The following is a 16,637-nucleotide window of genomic DNA, read 5'->3' as shown; positions in this document are numbered from 1 at the left end:
GCACAGAGCAAACAGTGTTGTGCAGAAAGTGTGGTGCACGGAAGGGGCCCATTATTCCTCCTAGGGTCTCATGGGGGAAAGTACCCTGAAGAAGAACTTGACATTTATCTGGGGCAACTTCCCTGTTTCCTTCCTGGGTGCAGAATTAGTCCTGTTGCATACCCGACCCCGTTGTACTACGGATGGGTAAACTGAGGCCCAAGGAGCTGGGGCATTTCCAGGGCCCCACGGTGAGTGAGTCTGGAGCCAGCTGAGAGCCTCTCTGTGACCGGGGCCCTTCTCTGTCCTGTCGCTCCTTCCTTTGGGTCTAGGGTCTCCTGCAGCCTGTCTGAGGAGGGCCACCGGGCTGTGGAGGCTTCTGGAACTGTCTGCCCCTCCCTGGCCAAGCCCTCTTGCCTCCCTGTCCCCATCCCCCACATGGTCATGACTTTCAGTAAGTGACAGCAGCTCAGGAAGCCGAGGGGCCCACACAGGAAGGAGCCCGGTGGGACTTTCCTCCTGCTGCCTCTCGGCTCTGCCCTCCGGTCCTTGGCCCAGGGTCCCCCCGCTGCCAGGTAAGAGCTGGCGGAGCCACATGGCTCTGGGGTGGGGGCTGGGGGGAGTGTGTGAATGGCTGTGGCTGGGGACAAAGGAAAGGCCTCTGAGGAAAGCTGCCAGACAGACAGCTGGGAGGGCTGGCTCTGTGGCTTGTGACAAACGCTCTCCTCTCTGGGCCTCAGCTTTGTTCGGCATAACATGAGACCCCAAATTCCAAGCTCTCTGGACCTGAATGTATCACTGTGCCTTGAGCCTAGAGTTCATTGTCGCTGGAGGGACAGTTCCCAGCCTCCACCCTCCCAGGCCCCAGGCCAGAGCGTTGGGTAACCAACCCACTGTGGGGACTATGGGACTTTTGGAGTTAAAACAAGGGCATTTTTCCGGGTCTCAAGCACCCCCTCTGGCTTTTTCTTTTTTTACCTTCAATATTTAAAATGTGGCTGTATCTTTAAGATTTATTTTAAACAAAAGATACACTGCCTGATTCTGTTTACATGAAAGACCACGAAGACCACAATTAAGTCGCTTTTAGGAAGTGATCAAAAAAGAAAGGGGGTGGGGGCTGCCTGGGTGGCTCAGTCGGTTGAGCTTCCGACTTAGGCTCAGGTCATGATCTCACCGGTTCGTGGGTTCGGGTCCCGCCTCGGGCGCTGCGCTGACAGCTCAGGGCCTGGGGCCTGCTTCGGATTCTGTCTCCCTTGCTCTCTGCCCCTCCCCCACTCGCACCTTGTCTCGCTCAAATAAATAAATAAATAAATAAACAAACGTTCCAAGGAAAAAAAAAAAAAGCAATAGGAAGTGATCCCCTCTGGGGAGAGTGACCGGGGCTCCAGGGCTCCTGGGCCTGGGAAAGTCCTGATTCCAGGTCTGGAAGCTAGTGACACTGGGGTGTCCCTACGGGAAAGATCTCTTTCCCCTCATGCCCTCCTTCCCCCACAGGAACCGCTAAACCGCCCTGCCACAGGACCTTCCTGTCTGGTTTAGCCGACTTTTGTTAACTGCTCCCTCGGCTTGTTGCCAAGGATTGTGCCAGTTAGTGAGAATCAAAAATGTTGATACTTTGGGGCTCAGCTCAGCACACCAAGGCAGGCGGGGAGTCAGCCCATTTCATAGCTAAGAAAGTAGAGTCCTAGCAATGGGAGCCCTGGCAGGGTCACAAAGCTTGGATATGGTGGGGGTGGGATTTGAACCCAGAGCTTAGGGTCTTCACCTATTCTAGCTCTAGGCTTATATGCTGGGTGTGTTAAAAGCTCATTAATGCTGCCCCCCCCCCCCCCCCCCCCCCCGCCCAGTATTATTCTGGTACATAGTTTTGTGTTGTTGTTGTTGTTTTTACCCAATATTCTCTTTGTGTCTCCTTTATTCGAGTCAATAATGTAAATGGATCTTGTCCATCTACTCCCCTTTTCTCACAGGACCCAAAGCCCAGCCGTTCCCTCTGCCTAACCAGGGGTCCTGAGCTTTGGGAATAAGGGATGAGGGGCAGTTTCCTCCCGGGCCCATTCAGGGGAGGAATAGTGGGAGTGATAAAGGGGAGAGAGATGGGGGTGGGCAGACAAGACGGAGGTCCCTGTCGACTGAGTCAACATCAGTCTGGATCTGATGCATGCCATCAGGCATTGCATCATAGGCAAACACTTCCAGCCCCAGCCCCAGAAGTGCTTGAGTCTCCTAGATCCATAGGAAGTGATGGTCCATCACTGTCGCCTTAAATCCCCATAGACACAAGCCAGTATCCATCAGTTTCCCCGGTCAGCAAATCTGTGCATCTGTGATTGATTGCTCATGCCTGCCAGGGGCAGGGATTCTGCCCTAAGGTATATGTGGAGAGTATAGATTGATTGGAGATGTCTGCCCTGGCCACTGACAAGAATTCACACCGATTAAGTGTGTTAACTATACTAAAAAAAAAAAAAGAAAAGAAAAAAGAAAAAAGAAAAAAGAAAAAAAAAAAGAATTCATAGAGTGTAGAGTATCTTCCAGCCCCCAGCATAGCCCTTGCCTGGGGATCTCTGACTTCTCACCCTCCTTGCACACTCAGCTCCCCACCTCTCTTTCTCCATCTCTGTCTTGCTCTTTCCGTCTCTCTGTTCCTCTCTCCCTCTTTCACCAGCTTCAACCCTACCTCACCCAGCAGCATCTCCGTCTCCCCCACACCCCAAGAAGCTTTGTAGTCTTTTTCCCTCTGGCCAGACCTGAGTGGCTGCCTCTCTCTGTGTCCAGACAGGCTACACCCATGGCGCCTCCAAGTGAGGAGACACCCCTGATCCCTCAGCGTTCCTGCAGCCTCTCATCTTCAGAGGCTGGTGCCCTGCACGTGCTGCTGCCCCCTCGGGGCCCCGGACCCCCACAACGCCTGTCCTTCTCCTTTGGGGACCATTCAGCTGAAGAGCTGTGTGTTTGGGCTGCTAAGGCCAGTGGTGAGTCGGTCCTTAGATGGCTGGGCCAAAGAGCAGGGTGGGGCTGTGTCGGGCCCAGACTGGGAGCTGGAATAGCTACCAAGTGGAGTCAGCATTGGAGCTGGGGCTTTGAGGGATGAGGAAGGGTTTGGAAATGGAAGAAGGTGCACAGGGAAAGGCTGTGCAAAGACCCAGAGGCACATGAGTGGAAACAGTTGGTCATCCCTTGAGGTAAAATGTACAGCGGGAGGAGGCTCTCTGGGGAGAGGGGCGGGCAGTAGGTTGTGTGTGGATTCTCTCCTAAGGGCGATAGGGAGCTCTGGAGTGTGTGTGGGCAGGGGTGGGACACAGTGTCAGAGCTGAAGGTGGGAAAGAGCCCTGTAGGGGTGCACGGGGTTAGGTAACCATGCCAGCCCTACAGGGGATAGAGGGGGAAGCTTAGGAGGGTGCTGATGGGGGCATCCCCTCAGGCATCCTGCCTGTGTACCACTCCCTCTTTGCTCTGGCCACGGAGGACCTGTCCTACTGGTACCCCCCGAGCCACATCTTCTCCGTGGAGGATGCAAGCACCCAAGTCCTGCTCTACAGGCTCCGGTAGGAAACACATCACCCCGACCCCCGCAGGGGTGGGTTAAATTACCAGGAGGGGGTGACTTTGGTCGAGGGCACAGGGAGTTGCTTTTGTTTTTGTTTTCTTTTTTATGTTTATTTATTTATTTTGAGAGAGAGAGAGAGAGGATCAGCAGGGAAGGGGCCAAGAGAGAGGGAGAGAGAGAGAATCTCAAGCATGCTCTGTGCTGTCAGATCATGACCTGAGTCGAAATCAGAGCCACCCAGGTGCCCCAAGGGCATGAGGAGTTGAAAACAACAGTGATCAGAGGTACCTGGGTGGCTCAGTCTGTTAAGGGTCCGACTTCAGCTCAGGTCATGATCTCATGACTCACGGGTTCCAGCCCTTCGTCGGGCTCTGTGCTAACAATTCAGAGCCTGGAACCCGCTTCGGATTCTGTGTCTCCTTCTTTCGCTGCCCCCTCCCCCGCTCACGCTCTGACTCTCTTTCAAAAATAAGTAAACGTGAAAGAACTTTCAAAACTCAAATCAAGCGACAGCGATCCTACAACCTTCTCATCTCCCTGCGCCGGGAGGGTGGGTGCCCCAGGGAGGATGTGATCACTGCTCATCTCGCAGATGAGGACATCAGGCCAGAGAGTGTAGGTTCCTCGTCCAAGGGCACGTAGCAAGTCAGTGGCACCACCTGGGCTCTGTGAGGTCTTGGCACCGTCCTCCAGCCCTCTATGCTCCTACTCCAGGCTTCTTCCCCTTCCCCAACAGCTTTTACTTCCCCAACTGGTTTGGGTTGGAGAAATGCCACCGCTTCGGGCTGCGGAAGGACTTGGCCAGTGCCGTCCTTGACCTGCCAGTCCTGGAGCACCTCTTCGCCCAGGTAGGGGTCCGCATGGGGCTCAGCCCGGAGTGGGGGGGGGGGGGTAGGGGGGATCCACAGGGCAACATCAAGGGTCCCGGTTGGGTGGCTTTGGCTGACCCTCTCTGAAGCAGCCCCGGGGTGGGAGTCGGCCCAAGGGTGGGGGTCTGTAGGGCAACATCAGGGCTCACAGTCGGGCTGTGACCGGCCCCCAGCACCGAAATGACCTGGTGAGCGGCCGCCTCGCCGTGGGCCTCAGTCTCAAGGAGCAGGGTGAATGTCTCAGCCTGGCAGTGCTGGACCTGGCTCGGATGGCCCGTGAGCAGGCTCAGCAGCCTGAGGAGCTGCTGAAGACCGTCAGGTGAGGGCTTCCAGGCTGTGATACCCAGCCTCTACCTGGGAGTCAGAAAACGTGGTTCCTCCAGGGCATTGCCGGAGCCCGGGCTCCCGAGGCCTCCCGAGGCCTCCCACCTACAAGTCTGCAGCGTGTTCATGTGACTCAGGACCCCACCAACCCAGCCCCAGCCCCAGCCTACAGCCCTCCCCACCCTGACGTCCTCCCCCCACCCCCACCCCCCCGTGTGTGCCTCGTGCCCTCCAACTGAGGCCACACGCCAGCCCCTCAACTAAAATTGGGTTTGTGCGTGTCCCTGTCCATACCTGTGGAGATCCCTCCCCCCGGTGACGACCTGCTACCCCCCACTCGTAGCTACAAGGCCTGCCTGCCCCCCGATCTGCGCGACCTGATCCAGGGCCTGAGCTTCGTGACGCGGAAGCGTATCCGGAGGACTGTGCGCCGGGCCCTGGGCCGCGTGACCGCCTGCCAGGCTGACAGGCACTCGCTCATGGCCAAGTACATCATGGACCTGGAGAGGCTGGACCCGGCCAGGGCCGCCGAGACCTTCCTCGTGAGCCTCCCCGGGGCTGCCGGTGGCCAGGATGCTCCGGGGCTGCTCCGAGTGGCTGGTGACAGCGGCATCCACTGGAGTCCGGGAGGACACGAGGTGTGGGAGGCCGCAGGGCGGCACCGACGGCAGGGGAGGAGCCTAGGAAGGAGGGGCGGGAGAGTGGGCGGGGTGAAGGCGTGGAAGGACTGGGAGTTCCGAGAGGGGCCCGTGGCGAGGGGTGGGGCTGAGTGAGTGGGCGGGAATGGAAAAAAAACGGGCGGGGCTTAGAGGAAGGGGACTGGTTGGGTGGGCAGAGATAGGGGCGGGGCTAATTGGAGGGAGGGGGAGGGGTCAAGACTGCGAGGGGGCAGGGCTCCCGGTGTTCCAAGAGAGACTGGGAGTTGGAGTGTGGAGCTGAGAGGGGGCGCGGCTCAGGGAGGGGACCCACCGACAGAGGGAGGTGAGGTTTAGCAGAGGTGGGGTGGGAGACTTTGGGGACGGGGGGGTTGAAAGGGGTGTGATTGATAAAAGGGGCCTGGGCTTGACAGGCGCCAGGTGGGAAGGGGCTGCTGCTGGGGGAGGCTGAGAGGGTCGGGGCTTATGGTGTGGGTTTGTGGGGTCCAGGCTTCCAAGAAGGATCGGGGGCTCCGAGGGGACAGGACCCCCAGCTTCAGCCCTCCCCCTCGTTCCCAGGCCCTCCAGCCCTTCTGCGACTTTCCAGAAATTGTGGACATCAGCATCAAGCAGGCGCCTCGTGTTGGCCCCGCCGGGGAGCACCGCCTGGTCACCGTCACCAGGACGGACAACCAGATCCTGGTGGGTGCTGGACCCTCTCCCCTCCCGCCTTACCCCGACCGCGAGGACGCGGGACCGTCGCGTCCGGGCCGCGGGGAGGGGGCGCTGACGCGGATCCTCACAGGAGGCCGAGTTCCCGGGGCTGCCCGCTGCCCTGTCCTTCGTGGCGCTCGTGGACGGCTACTTCCGGCTGACTTCCGACTCCAGGCACTTCTTCTGCAAGGAGGTTGCGCCGCCGCGGCTGCTGGAGGAGGTGGCCGAGCAGTGCCACGGTCCCATCACGTAAGGGGCCGCCCCGCATGCCCGCCCTCCGCAGCTAGAACTCGGTTCGAGTCTCGGCCACTCCCCTTCTCGGTGTCTCGGTGCCCTTCCCTCCCGGGAGCCTTGGACAAGGCTGGAACAGCGCCCGGGGCATGGTTGGCGCTCAGGGAGGTTGGGGTCCCCCTTCTGCTGTCCGGGGCAGCGGCGTCCCTCTCTCTGATTCCTCAGGGCCCCAGCGCCCATTCCTGGGGATGCATGGCACCAGGCTCCACCTGCAGCCTCCCCTTTAATCCCCTAGTAGAAGCCCCAACTTTTGGCACATTTTATAAATAGGAAGGAGACAGGGGATGTTAGCTGGTGAGGGTCCCAGGGCTTCCGAGGGACCAGGGTTAGAACCGAAGTCTGGCTTTGGTTTCTCTGCCTCCATCTCTATGTCTCCCGCCGTCTTTTCCTCCCACCTTTTCTCCACAGCCTGGATTTTGCCATCAACAAGCTCAAGACCCGGGGCTCCCTTCCCGGCTCCTATGTTCTCCGCCGCAGCCCCCAGGATTTCGACAGCTTCCTCCTCACTGTCTGCGTCCAGGTCGGTCCGCCACCGGGAGCCAGGTGGGCAGGGAGGGCTTCCTGAAGGAAATGACATTTAAGCTGAGACCCAAAAGTAGAGTCAGTATTTGCTCCTCGAAGAAGAGGGGGGAGGGGGTGGAGGCATTCCCAGAAGGGAACAGCATATGCAAAGGCTTGGGGATTGGAAATGAGCCTGTGGTGCTCAAGGGAGAGGGGGTGAGGGGGAGGAAGGTGCTGCCCGCTTCCACTGAGGGACCACTCCTCCTTGCAGACCCCCCTGGGTCCTGATTACAAGGGCTGCCTCATCCGGTGTGACCCCACGGGAACCTTCTCCCTGGCTGGCCTCGGCCGGCCCCACAGCAGTCTTCGAGAGCTCTTGGCAGCCTGCTGGGATGCTGGGCTGCACGTGGATGGGGTTGCGCTGAACCTCACCTCCTGCTGCGCCCCCAGACCCAAAGGTGAGCCCGCCCCCTCCCCTGGGCCGCGCAGTCGATCGGGGGGCCCTGCCTCGTGTGTGGCAAGCGGCAGAGATTGCCCGTCAACATGGGTTAGGGAAGAAAAGGTGACTTCTCGGCCTGTGGAATGGATGTTCCCTTCAGGCACCACTAGGTCCAGACGCGGCGGGATCTGAGAGATGTCACTGGAACGGAGTCTCTCTCCGTCCATCTCTTCCTCTTCCTCTGGGTGACTTTCACTCTCAGACAAACCCCTTGGCGGGGACAACTGGAGGTGTGGGTTCTTCGGAGTCTTCCAGAATCTCTAGCAGGACTGAGACTAGGTGGCTCACAGGGTCACCCCCCCCCCCCGTCCCCCCCATTGGGGCTTCCTGGAGTCTCCTTTCATTTTTTTCTTAAAGGTTTTTAAAATTTATTTTTGAGAGAGAGAGAAAGTGGGGGGCAGAGGGGTGGAGGGGCAGAGGATCCAAAGCAGGCTCCACGCTGATAGCAGTGAGCCAGATGGGAGGCTCGAACTCACGAACCGAGTGAGATCGTGACCTGAGCTGAAGTCAGACGCTTAACCAACCGAGCCACCCAGGTGGCCCCCGGAGCCTCCTTTCAAAGAAATCGTGTACTCGAGTCCGGACCTCAGGGTTGGCTTCTGGGGGAGACCCCAGACTAAGACAGGGCGTGAACCAACCTTAGGGGGTCTTTCACCTCTGGCCTTTGGTTGTTCTCCCACTACCTCCGCCCCGTAGAAAAGTCCAACCTGATCGTGGTGCGGAGAGGTTGCAGCGCTCCCACATCATCCCTTGTTTGGCCCCAATCCCAGTGCCAGCTGAGTCAGATGACGTTTCACAAGATCCCTGCTGACAGCCTGGAGTGGGTAAGTGGCCCCCGGAAGCGGAGGGGGGGGGGAGCCTCATTTGGGGTCCACATCCCATCCCGTCTACACCCTCTGCTGTGTGGCCTCAAGCATGTGACATGACCTCCTTGTGCCTCTGTTTCATTATCTGTAAAATGAGGCCAGGGTCCCACCAGGAACCCCCCTTATTCTTCCAGCATGAGAACCTGGGTCATGGGTCCTTCACCAAGATTTACCGAGGTTGTCGCCATGAGGCTGTGGACGGGGAAGCCCGGGAGACAGAGGTGCTACTCAAAGTGATGGATGCCAAGCACAGAAACTGCATGGAGGTGAGGGTGATGGGGACCATGAGTGTGGGGTCAGGACTGGCTGGAGAGAGCGTTGTAGATGCAGAGAAATTTAAACACACACAGGTCTTAAAACGACAGAAATGTAGCCACGGCATCTCCAAACCATGAAATACAGAAGGGGGTCAGGGGATTTAGACGCAAACAGAAAGAGTACACCAAACAGAAGAAACGGCCAGTGCAAAGGTCCTGAGGCAGGGTCGTGCCCGGCATGTTTAAGGAACAGTGAGGAGGGGGCACCTGGCTGGCTCAGTTGGAAGAACATGTGACTCTCGATCTTGGGGTCATGAGTTTGAGCCCCACGTGGGGTGGAGAGATGACTTCAATAAATACAACCGGGAAAAAAAAGAAAAAAAGGAACCGTGAAGAGGCCAGTGGATAGAGAAGAGGGGAGTGAGGTAGATGGAAGCATCAGCAGGGACTGGGCCACCCAGGGAAGGCTTGAGCCTGCTTTGAACCCCAAATGTCCCACTTCTGTGTGAGAGACCCAATGCAGATTGCAGTAGGGACTTCCAGCCCCCGCCAGAAAACCTTGATAGAGTGCTGTGTACCCCAGTGACAGGCTCCAAGGTCAAAGGAGGCTTGGGACGAGGTCTCTTCCTGAGGCCGATTTGCGAGCAGCGAGTATGGGGTCCTCGGTGTGACCCTGGAGCGGGAGGAACCCATGGGCCTTCTCTCCCTTCTCCTCTCCCCAGTCCTTCCTGGAAGCAGCGAGCCTGATGAGCCAAGTGTCATATCAGCACCTCGTGTTGCTCCACGGCGTGTGCATGGCTGGAGACAGTGAGACACCACCCTCGTCCCCACCCCTGCCCTCGGGGCGCATAGCGGGGAACATGACAGGGGGACACGGGATCCTGTGTGTTGGGGGCGGCGCCCTGTGGGTGGTCGGAGGCCGCTAGCCCGCCTTGGAGGTTAGACGGTGATTCTGGGTAAGTTTGAAGCAGAGAAGGCAAGGGTAAGTAGGGACGAGGGGAGAGGAGGCAGGGGCGTGTTCCCGGCGGAACGCGCAAAGGGCCGGAAGTGAGCTCTGGAGAGAGCTCACCGCCTTCCAGGCATTTCGGGCATAGTTCTCTCATGGGAAGTAAGGAGGAGGACGGGCGCGTGGAGTAAGGATGGAGGGAACAGTCCGAACTGAGAGCCCGCGGGACCCCTGATGCAGTCCCGCCTCCCAGCCCCGCCCCGCCCCGCTGCCACCAGGTGTCATGGTGCAGGAATTCGTGCGCCTGGGAGCCCTGGATACATATCTGCGCAAGTCTGGCCCCCTGGTACCAGCCAGCTGGAAGCTGCAGGTGATCAAACAGCTGGCCTATGCCCTCAACTATCTGGTGAGTGTTCCTCTGCCCGCTCTACCCTCCATGCATGGGATGGAGGGGGAATTGAGCGCGGGCTCTGTGGTATGCGTAGGAGTTTGGCAAGGAGGCCAGGAGGGGCATTTGAGACCGCGGGAACAGCCTACGTACAGGCTCAGAGGTGTAACGGCAGGAGGAGGGAAGAGCAGCTGGTCATTGGTGGGTCTCCGGGGCGTAGGGAGCAATGGGCCTGGGCAGGAGGCCAGAAGAGGGCCGGAGCCGGGCTTTGAAGGTTGCACAGTAGCTTAAGGGGAGGAAAGAAGGAGGGCATGTCAGGCCAAGGACACAGCCTGGGCCAAGGCCTGCAGATTAGAAGGTGTATTGCATGTCCTGGCGTGAATCAGGCAGTTCAGCTGGCAGGAGACCAGGGTAGGGGTGCGGAAGAATCTCGTAGGGACAGTGAGCCAGCGTCTCAAAGGGCCTTGAAAGCTAGGCTGAGAACCTCTGACCTTACCCTGAAGGCAACGGGGAGCCACAGGGTGGGTTTGAGAAGGGGAGGACCTACCAGTAGTCCAGGGAGTTGTCTCGGCAGTAACAGGTGGGCTTCGAAGGATGCGTGGTGGTTCTCCAGCCAGACTATTCATCCATCAAACCCTCCCTGGCATTTCTCTGTGTCCGGCCCCCTTAGGAAGACAAAGGCCTCCCCCATGGCAATGTCTCAGCCCGGAAGGTGCTCTTGGCTCGGGAGGGGGCTGACGGGAACCTGCCCTTCATCAAGTTGAGTGACCCTGGTGTCAGCCCCACTGTGCTGAGCCTGGAGAGTAAGTGTGGAAGGGTGGAGGGAGGGGCCTCGTGGGGCCGGGGAGCAGATCCCTGACCCCAGCCCCGCTCCCCAGTGCTCACTGACAGGATCCCCTGGGTGGCCCCTGAGTGTCTCCAGGAGGCCCGGACCCTTGGCTTGGAAGCTGACAAGTGGGGTTTCGGTGCCACAGTCTGGGAAGTGTTCAGCGGGATCCCGATGCCCATCAGTACCCTGGATCCTGCCAAGGTCAGAGCACCAGTGGTGGCCTCCAAAGCCCCCGTTTGGCAGCTTGGGGAGGATGGGCTGGTCTGGAGGGGCCTCCTGAGGGTGCGCTGGCAATGACCAGCCACTCTACCCACCCTCAGAAGCTCCAGTTTTACGAGGAACGGCAGCACCTTCCTGCCCCCAAGTGGATGGAGCTGGCCACACTGATCCAACAGTGCATGGCCTATGAGCCAGGCCAGAGGCCCTCCTTCCGCGCCATCATCCGTGACCTGAACAGCCTCATCACTTCAGGTGCCCGCTGGGCCGGGCAGGGTGGGCGGGGCTGGCAGGTCATATCGCGCCCAGAGCAGGGAGGAAGGGAGATTTGCCCGCAGAGCCTGCCCTATGTGCTTGGCAAGGTTGGAGTGGTTGGTGACTGTATCAGTCAGCATGAGCCTCAACAGCTGCTGTAACAAACAGACCCCTCCCCGCCTCTGCTCTAGGTTGAATGTGATGGATATTTACTTTTCATTCAATGAGGGTGTCCGGGTCAACAGGCACCTCTCCCTCTGTGTGGCTCCATGTATCCCGTGCGGGATCCTTTGCAGACAAGAGGGAGACTGTGGAGGGTCCCCATGTTGGGTTTTTACCTGTGCCCCGGAGCTATGGGTAGTTGCACAGCTTGCGTGGCACCTAAGGGGGCTGCCTTTGCCCAGCGGGCATCTTTTTCCAGCCCCCACAAAGTACCCTTAGGCTTGCGGTGGCCCTGCCATAATGCACAGAGAGGGTAAGCAGGCGGATCGAAGTCCCACAGCAAGTCAGCTTAGGAGCGGGACCCAGGACTCAATGTGCTGGTCACTTTACCTGTGCCCCGCAGATTATGAGCTCCTCTCAGACCCCACACCTGGTGCCTTGGCGCCCCGTGATGGGCTGTGGAATGGCGCCCAGCTCTACGCCTGCCAGGACCCTACCATTTTTGAGGAGAGGCATCTCAAGTACATCTCACAGCTGGGCAAGGTGAGGTGGGCTGGGCTGGGCTGGGCTGGGCGGGGAAGCACCCCTGCACGTGGACACCAGCCCCGCTGTCCCCCAGGGCAACTTTGGCAGCGTGGAGCTGTGCCGCTATGACCCGCTGGGCGACAACACGGGCGCCCTAGTGGCTGTGAAGCAGCTTCAGCACAGCGGGCCCGACCAGCAGAGGGACTTCCAGCGGGAGATCCAGATCCTCAAAGCCCTCCACAGCGACTTCATTGTCAAGTACCGCGGTGTCAGCTATGGCCCGGGTGAGCCACTTCCCAAACGTGGAAGCTTCCATTTCCACACCCGGGAAATGGGTCATCATGAGGTTTAAGGGAATCAGTGTATATTGTAGAAAGTACTCAAGAGCCATTGGCCATGAAAGGCGTCGTTGTTGGGGTTCCCATTGTATAGAAAGCAATCCCGAGGCTGGGAGGGGCCCCGGGTCATACTCTGACCGGGGAGGAAGAATGGAGGGGGGGGGGGTGGACAGAGTTGGGCCCTGTGGTGACTCCCCCCAGCCTCTCCCCGCTTCACCCAGGCCGCCAGAGCCTGCGGCTGGTGATGGAGTACCTGCCCAGCGGCTGCCTGCGCGACTTCCTGCAGCGACACCGCGCGCGCCTCGACGCCAGCCGCCTGCTCCTCTACGCCTCGCAGATCTGCAAGGTGCGGGGCCGTGCCTGGGGGGGCCTGGGGCCTGAGGTGGCTAGGCCCGGGTGGGGGTGTGCGTGGAGTCGCGGGGAAGGCTGCAGGTGGAAGTTTGGAGCCCAGGTCCGGTCGGAGAAGCGGTTGAGTTAGGGCCAGGGTCAGCGCTGGAGCGCAGGATGGGTCCAGGGTAGGGTCAGGCTTGGGGTCTGCGGGATTGGATCCCAGGTCAGGCTTGGGGCCCCTGCGGCTTGTGCTGGGGTCCGCACCTCGTGGTCGCCCGCAGGGCATGGAGTACCTGGGCTCCCGCCGCTGCGTGCACCGCGACCTGGCGGCCCGTAACATCCTGGTGGAGAGCGAGACGCACGTCAAGATCGCCGACTTTGGCCTCGCCAAGCTGCTGCCGCTCGACAAAGACTACTACGTGGTCCGCGAGCCCGGCCAGAGCCCCATCTTCTGGTGGGGATCCCGCCCCGGCCTACCTCTCCTCCCCACTGCTCCGGCCCCCACCTCGCTCCCGCCTTCGGGGGCCGGCCGCGGCCCCGCCCTTGCCGCCGTCCTGGCCCCGCCTCCTAGCGCACCGGCCCGCCCCCTCGGCATCGGCCCCGCCCCCCCTGGAGCCTGGGCCCCGTCCTGACCCCGCCCAGGCCTTCCGCTTCTCCCTCTCCCCTGACCCCTCCGGGGCTTTCACAGTCCTGGCCCCGCCCCTCCCACCGTTTTGGCTCCTCCCCCCCCAGACCACGGCCTTCCTATCAGCATACCCTCCCTTCCGCACAACCTGGTCCCACCCCGCTCCGCCCCTCGGTCCTGGCCCCTCTCCCTGGAGCCACGGCTCTCCGCCCTGAGCCCGCCCAGACCCCCCCTTTGGGTTGCTGAGTGAATACCCCATCCCACAGGCGGGGAAGACTGACCCCGGAGCCGGGAATGACCTCCTACATTGCAGGGGGGGGCGGGGAATGACCCCACCTACAACTGACCAGCTCCCCTAGCCCAAGGCTGTCCCCTCTCCCGTCCTCTGCCTCACTCTCGCATCCCAAGACCTCCTTGCCGCCCCCCACCTCCAGGTACGCCCCAGAGTCCCTCTCTGACAACATCTTCTCGCGCCAGTCGGACGTCTGGAGCTTCGGGGTCGTCCTGTACGAGCTTTTCACCTACGGCAGCAAGAATTGCAGCCCCTCAGCCGTGAGTCAGCGCCCCTGGATCCCCAGTAACCCTCCTCTCCCTCATCCCTTCCTGGCCCGTCCCTGCCCCGTTTGTGCCCTATTCGCTCAGTCGCTGGTCCCAGCGTTATATAGGCCGTCTATACTGGGGAGGACGTCTCCGCCATGGCTGACCCCCACTACCACTGGCAGCCCCCTCTCCCTCCATCACAGATGACCCTTCCTTCTCCCTTACAGAGGCCCTCTCTCTCCACCGCGGGTGATTCTCTCCCTGCCTTCACTATGGCTGCCCCTTGGCCCCAGTCTCGGGCGGCTCCTTCCCCACCACGGGTGCTCCCTTTGGCCCTAGGAGTTCCTCCGTATGATGGGATGTGAGCGAGACGTCCCCGCCCTCTGCCGCCTCCTGGAGCTGCTGGCTGAGGGCCAGAGGCTGCCCGCGCCTCCCGCCTGCCCCGGTGAGGTGAGCGCTGGAGGGCCTGCCTCAGTTTCCCACTCTAGATTTTCCCGCACCAGCCAGCTGGCCCCTTTGGACTTCCCCACCCATGGCTGCCTTTTGATTGAGAGCGTACCCTGGGGCGTGAAGCTGAAGGGGATTCTGGCTGTTCTGTGGCTGTATGCCAAGTCACAAATACTCTCAGATCCTCAGTTTACCTATCTCCAAAACGGGAGTAACAATGCCTTCCGGGGTGGGGGAAGGTCAAGCAAGTCAACACCTCGCCAGTGCTCAGTTTAGAGTCCATAAACGTCAATGACTCTTACAGTTGATCATCACAACTTTTGCGGAAGTGTATGACGTGAGGTTGGTCATCCGTAAATTGATCTGCCCAGGCCCCAAATGTTTACTGAGTGCTGACTGTGTGCTGGGCTTTGTGCTGGGGTGCTGGGGTGCTGGGGACCCAGCAGAGGACAGAACAGATGCTACCCTGTCCTCTTGGTAACCAGCAGAGGCTAACAAGAACATTCTGGTGGTTATCAGTGTCCGGAAAGAGAGGAACAGGGGGACATGAGGGTGGGTGATAGGTCTGGGAGGGCCTCTTAGAGGGGGCGATCCTGAAAGAGGAGGAGGAGGAGCCCACCCCTGGGGAAAGCCGGGAGAGGGCATTCTCGGTGGAGGACACAGCAGGCACAAAGGCCCTGAGGTGGGAATGAGTTTGGTGCATTTAAATAACGAGATGGGGGCAGATGCGGCTGCAGGAAACAAGAGACCAGGTGATGGAGGGAGACAGGGGAGGGGATGAGATTTTGTTCAAAGTTCTGTAGGGAGACATGGGAGGCTTTGGAGCAGAGGAGGGATGGAGGTGAATTTACATTTTAAAACGGTGAATAGGAGTTGCACGTATGATCCTGTTGTCTCCTCCCACCCCCTCAGGTTCATGAGCTCATGAAGCTGTGCTGGGCCCCGAGCCCTCAAGACCGGCCAACATTCAGTGCCCTGGGCCCCCAGCTGGATACACTGTGGAGTGGAAGCCGGGGGGTAGCATAGAGCGTGAGACTCACGCCTGCCCTGCTTGTCCGCAGGGAGAGCCCCACGCGCTTCTTTTTTCTCTCTCCTGCACGCTGCACGCACACCTCTGGGTTCTGGTCTTTGTGGATTGGCCGTGTGACCTTCGGCAGGAAGTTGCCACTCTCTGGGCTTCCCGCTTCACAGAGATCCCCACGGGGCAATGACATTGGCTTTGGGAGGGGTACCCACCCCTGTTGGGGGGCAACAACCGCCTGGTGGCCTCAGCAACTTGAAAAGGTTCAAGATGAATCCCTCGGTTGGGGGCGTGGCCGGCTGTGCCTTGCTAAGGGAATTGAGGAACCAGACTGAAGCCCCTCCCATCTTCCTACCCTCTTGGATTTGGTCCTGGGCTTCCTGGCGCAGCGAGGACGTGGCATAGCTTTAAATATATGATCCCAGGCTTCTGTCCCCCCTCCCTCTTGTGCTGGAGCGAGCCACAGACAAGAGCAGCTGCCCTGGTTGGAAGTTTGCTTTTGGGGGCCAGGAGAAGCTGGGATCACAGTCCACCCTAAATGTACCAGAGCGTCTCAGGTTTCATGTTGGCCCACTTGCACACCGGGGTCCTTTCTGTCCTGACCGGAGGGTCACACAGTTGATGACCCTGGAGACTTGCAGCAGCTAAGGGAAGGAAAGGTATTCTCGGCAGAGGGAACAACATGGTGAGAGTGAGGAGGCTCAGAGGACAGAGGTTAAGAGCCCACGGTTCTGCCACTCACTTGCTGTGTGATGGCAGGCGAGTTGCCTCCCCTTTCTGGGTCTCCTGTATAATGGGCAGACTAATGGTGCTGGCCTCCTGCTGTACAGTTTCCAGAGCCTTGTGAGAAAGCATCTTGGGCAGGCTAAGTAACCCCCGCCCCCACCCCCACTTCTCCCCTGCCTGCAGTCTTTTCTGCCACTTTTGCCCCCTGGAAAACGTATTTATCTCTCAAAACCCCAGCTGTCCCCTCCCTGCAGCCTTCCCTGGCATGCCCCCACCACTTCTCACCGGCCGATCACTCTCCCTCTGATCCTAGGGCTGGGGTGTCTGTCCAGATCTGGGTCCTCTCACCCAGAGGCTCCCTGGGAGCTGGGCTGTGGGGGGGGGGGGGGGGACAAAGGGGATTCTGGGAATGATTGTTGAATGAATAAAGTTCAGCGAGAAGAATGGTTTAGTTACTGGACTTGGGGTGATGGGCGTTATGGGAGGCTGTAAGCTGGGGAGGAATGTGGTTAGGGCTGGGGGATGGAAAGCTCCAGCTGCCGGCCTTGGCTCTGTCCCGAGAAGCTGATTACGGCCTCCTGGTGGGTGGAGAGAACAGTTTGCTCTGGGTGGGGGGGTCAGAGGGCAAGGTTGGGCTGGGAGGGCTAGGCTATGAGGAGGGGGTCTAACATCAGTGGGGGCCAAGCAAGTCTCCGTCGGGACTGCTGGGAGATATGAAGAGGCACAGAGAGAAGTAGAGAGGGAGAGACAGACTCAGAAAGGGCAGGAGAGACACAGTGTCTCTCTTCTGTCTCTCTCTCT

The 16,637-nt window shown here is 59.7% G+C and overlaps 1 protein-coding gene across 1 annotated transcript; it reads left to right on the top strand.

Moving 5' to 3' along the window:
• Positions 1-2,505: 2,505 nt before the first annotated feature.
• On the top strand, positions 2,506-15,985 carry JAK3 (Janus kinase 3). Its single transcript, XM_053897330.1, has 23 exons — positions 2,506-2,957; positions 3,407-3,530; positions 4,269-4,380; positions 4,575-4,720; positions 5,069-5,363; positions 5,940-6,062; positions 6,166-6,323; positions 6,774-6,885; positions 7,138-7,324; positions 8,062-8,189; positions 8,366-8,497; positions 9,211-9,295; positions 9,713-9,840; positions 10,493-10,625; positions 10,701-10,852; positions 10,972-11,122; positions 11,688-11,827; positions 11,904-12,093; positions 12,369-12,493; positions 12,759-12,931; positions 13,537-13,654; positions 13,982-14,092; positions 15,002-15,985. Exons 1-23 carry the CDS (start codon positions 2,774-2,776, stop codon positions 15,113-15,115), a joined length of 3,321 nt encoding a protein of 1,106 aa, XP_053753305.1. The 5' UTR covers positions 2,506-2,773; the 3' UTR covers positions 15,116-15,985.
• Positions 15,986-16,637: the final 652 nt, after the last annotated feature.

This window comes from Panthera pardus, unplaced genomic scaffold (assembly GCF_024362965.1).
Source record: "Panthera pardus isolate Hobbes unplaced genomic scaffold, ASM2436296v1 HiC_scaffold_8, whole genome shotgun sequence".
NCBI classification, from domain to species: domain Eukaryota; kingdom Metazoa; phylum Chordata; class Mammalia; order Carnivora; family Felidae; genus Panthera; species Panthera pardus.
The sequence above is the reverse complement of the archived record's forward strand: the minus strand, read 5'-3'. Positions and strand labels throughout refer to the sequence as shown.

Excerpts from the sequence above, each read along its gene's own strand:
- JAK3 (XM_053897330.1), top strand. The coding sequence starts at position 2,774 with ATGGCGCCTCCAAGTGAGGAGACACCCCTGATCCCTCAGCGTTCCTGC. Across the intron at positions 2,958-3,406 it reads TTGGGCTGCTAAGGCCAGTG|GCATCCTGCCTGTGTACCAC; the intron begins GTGAGTCGGTCC and ends GCATCCCCTCAG. Across the intron at positions 6,886-7,137 it reads TCCTCACTGTCTGCGTCCAG|ACCCCCCTGGGTCCTGATTA; the intron begins GTCGGTCCGCCA and ends TCCTCCTTGCAG.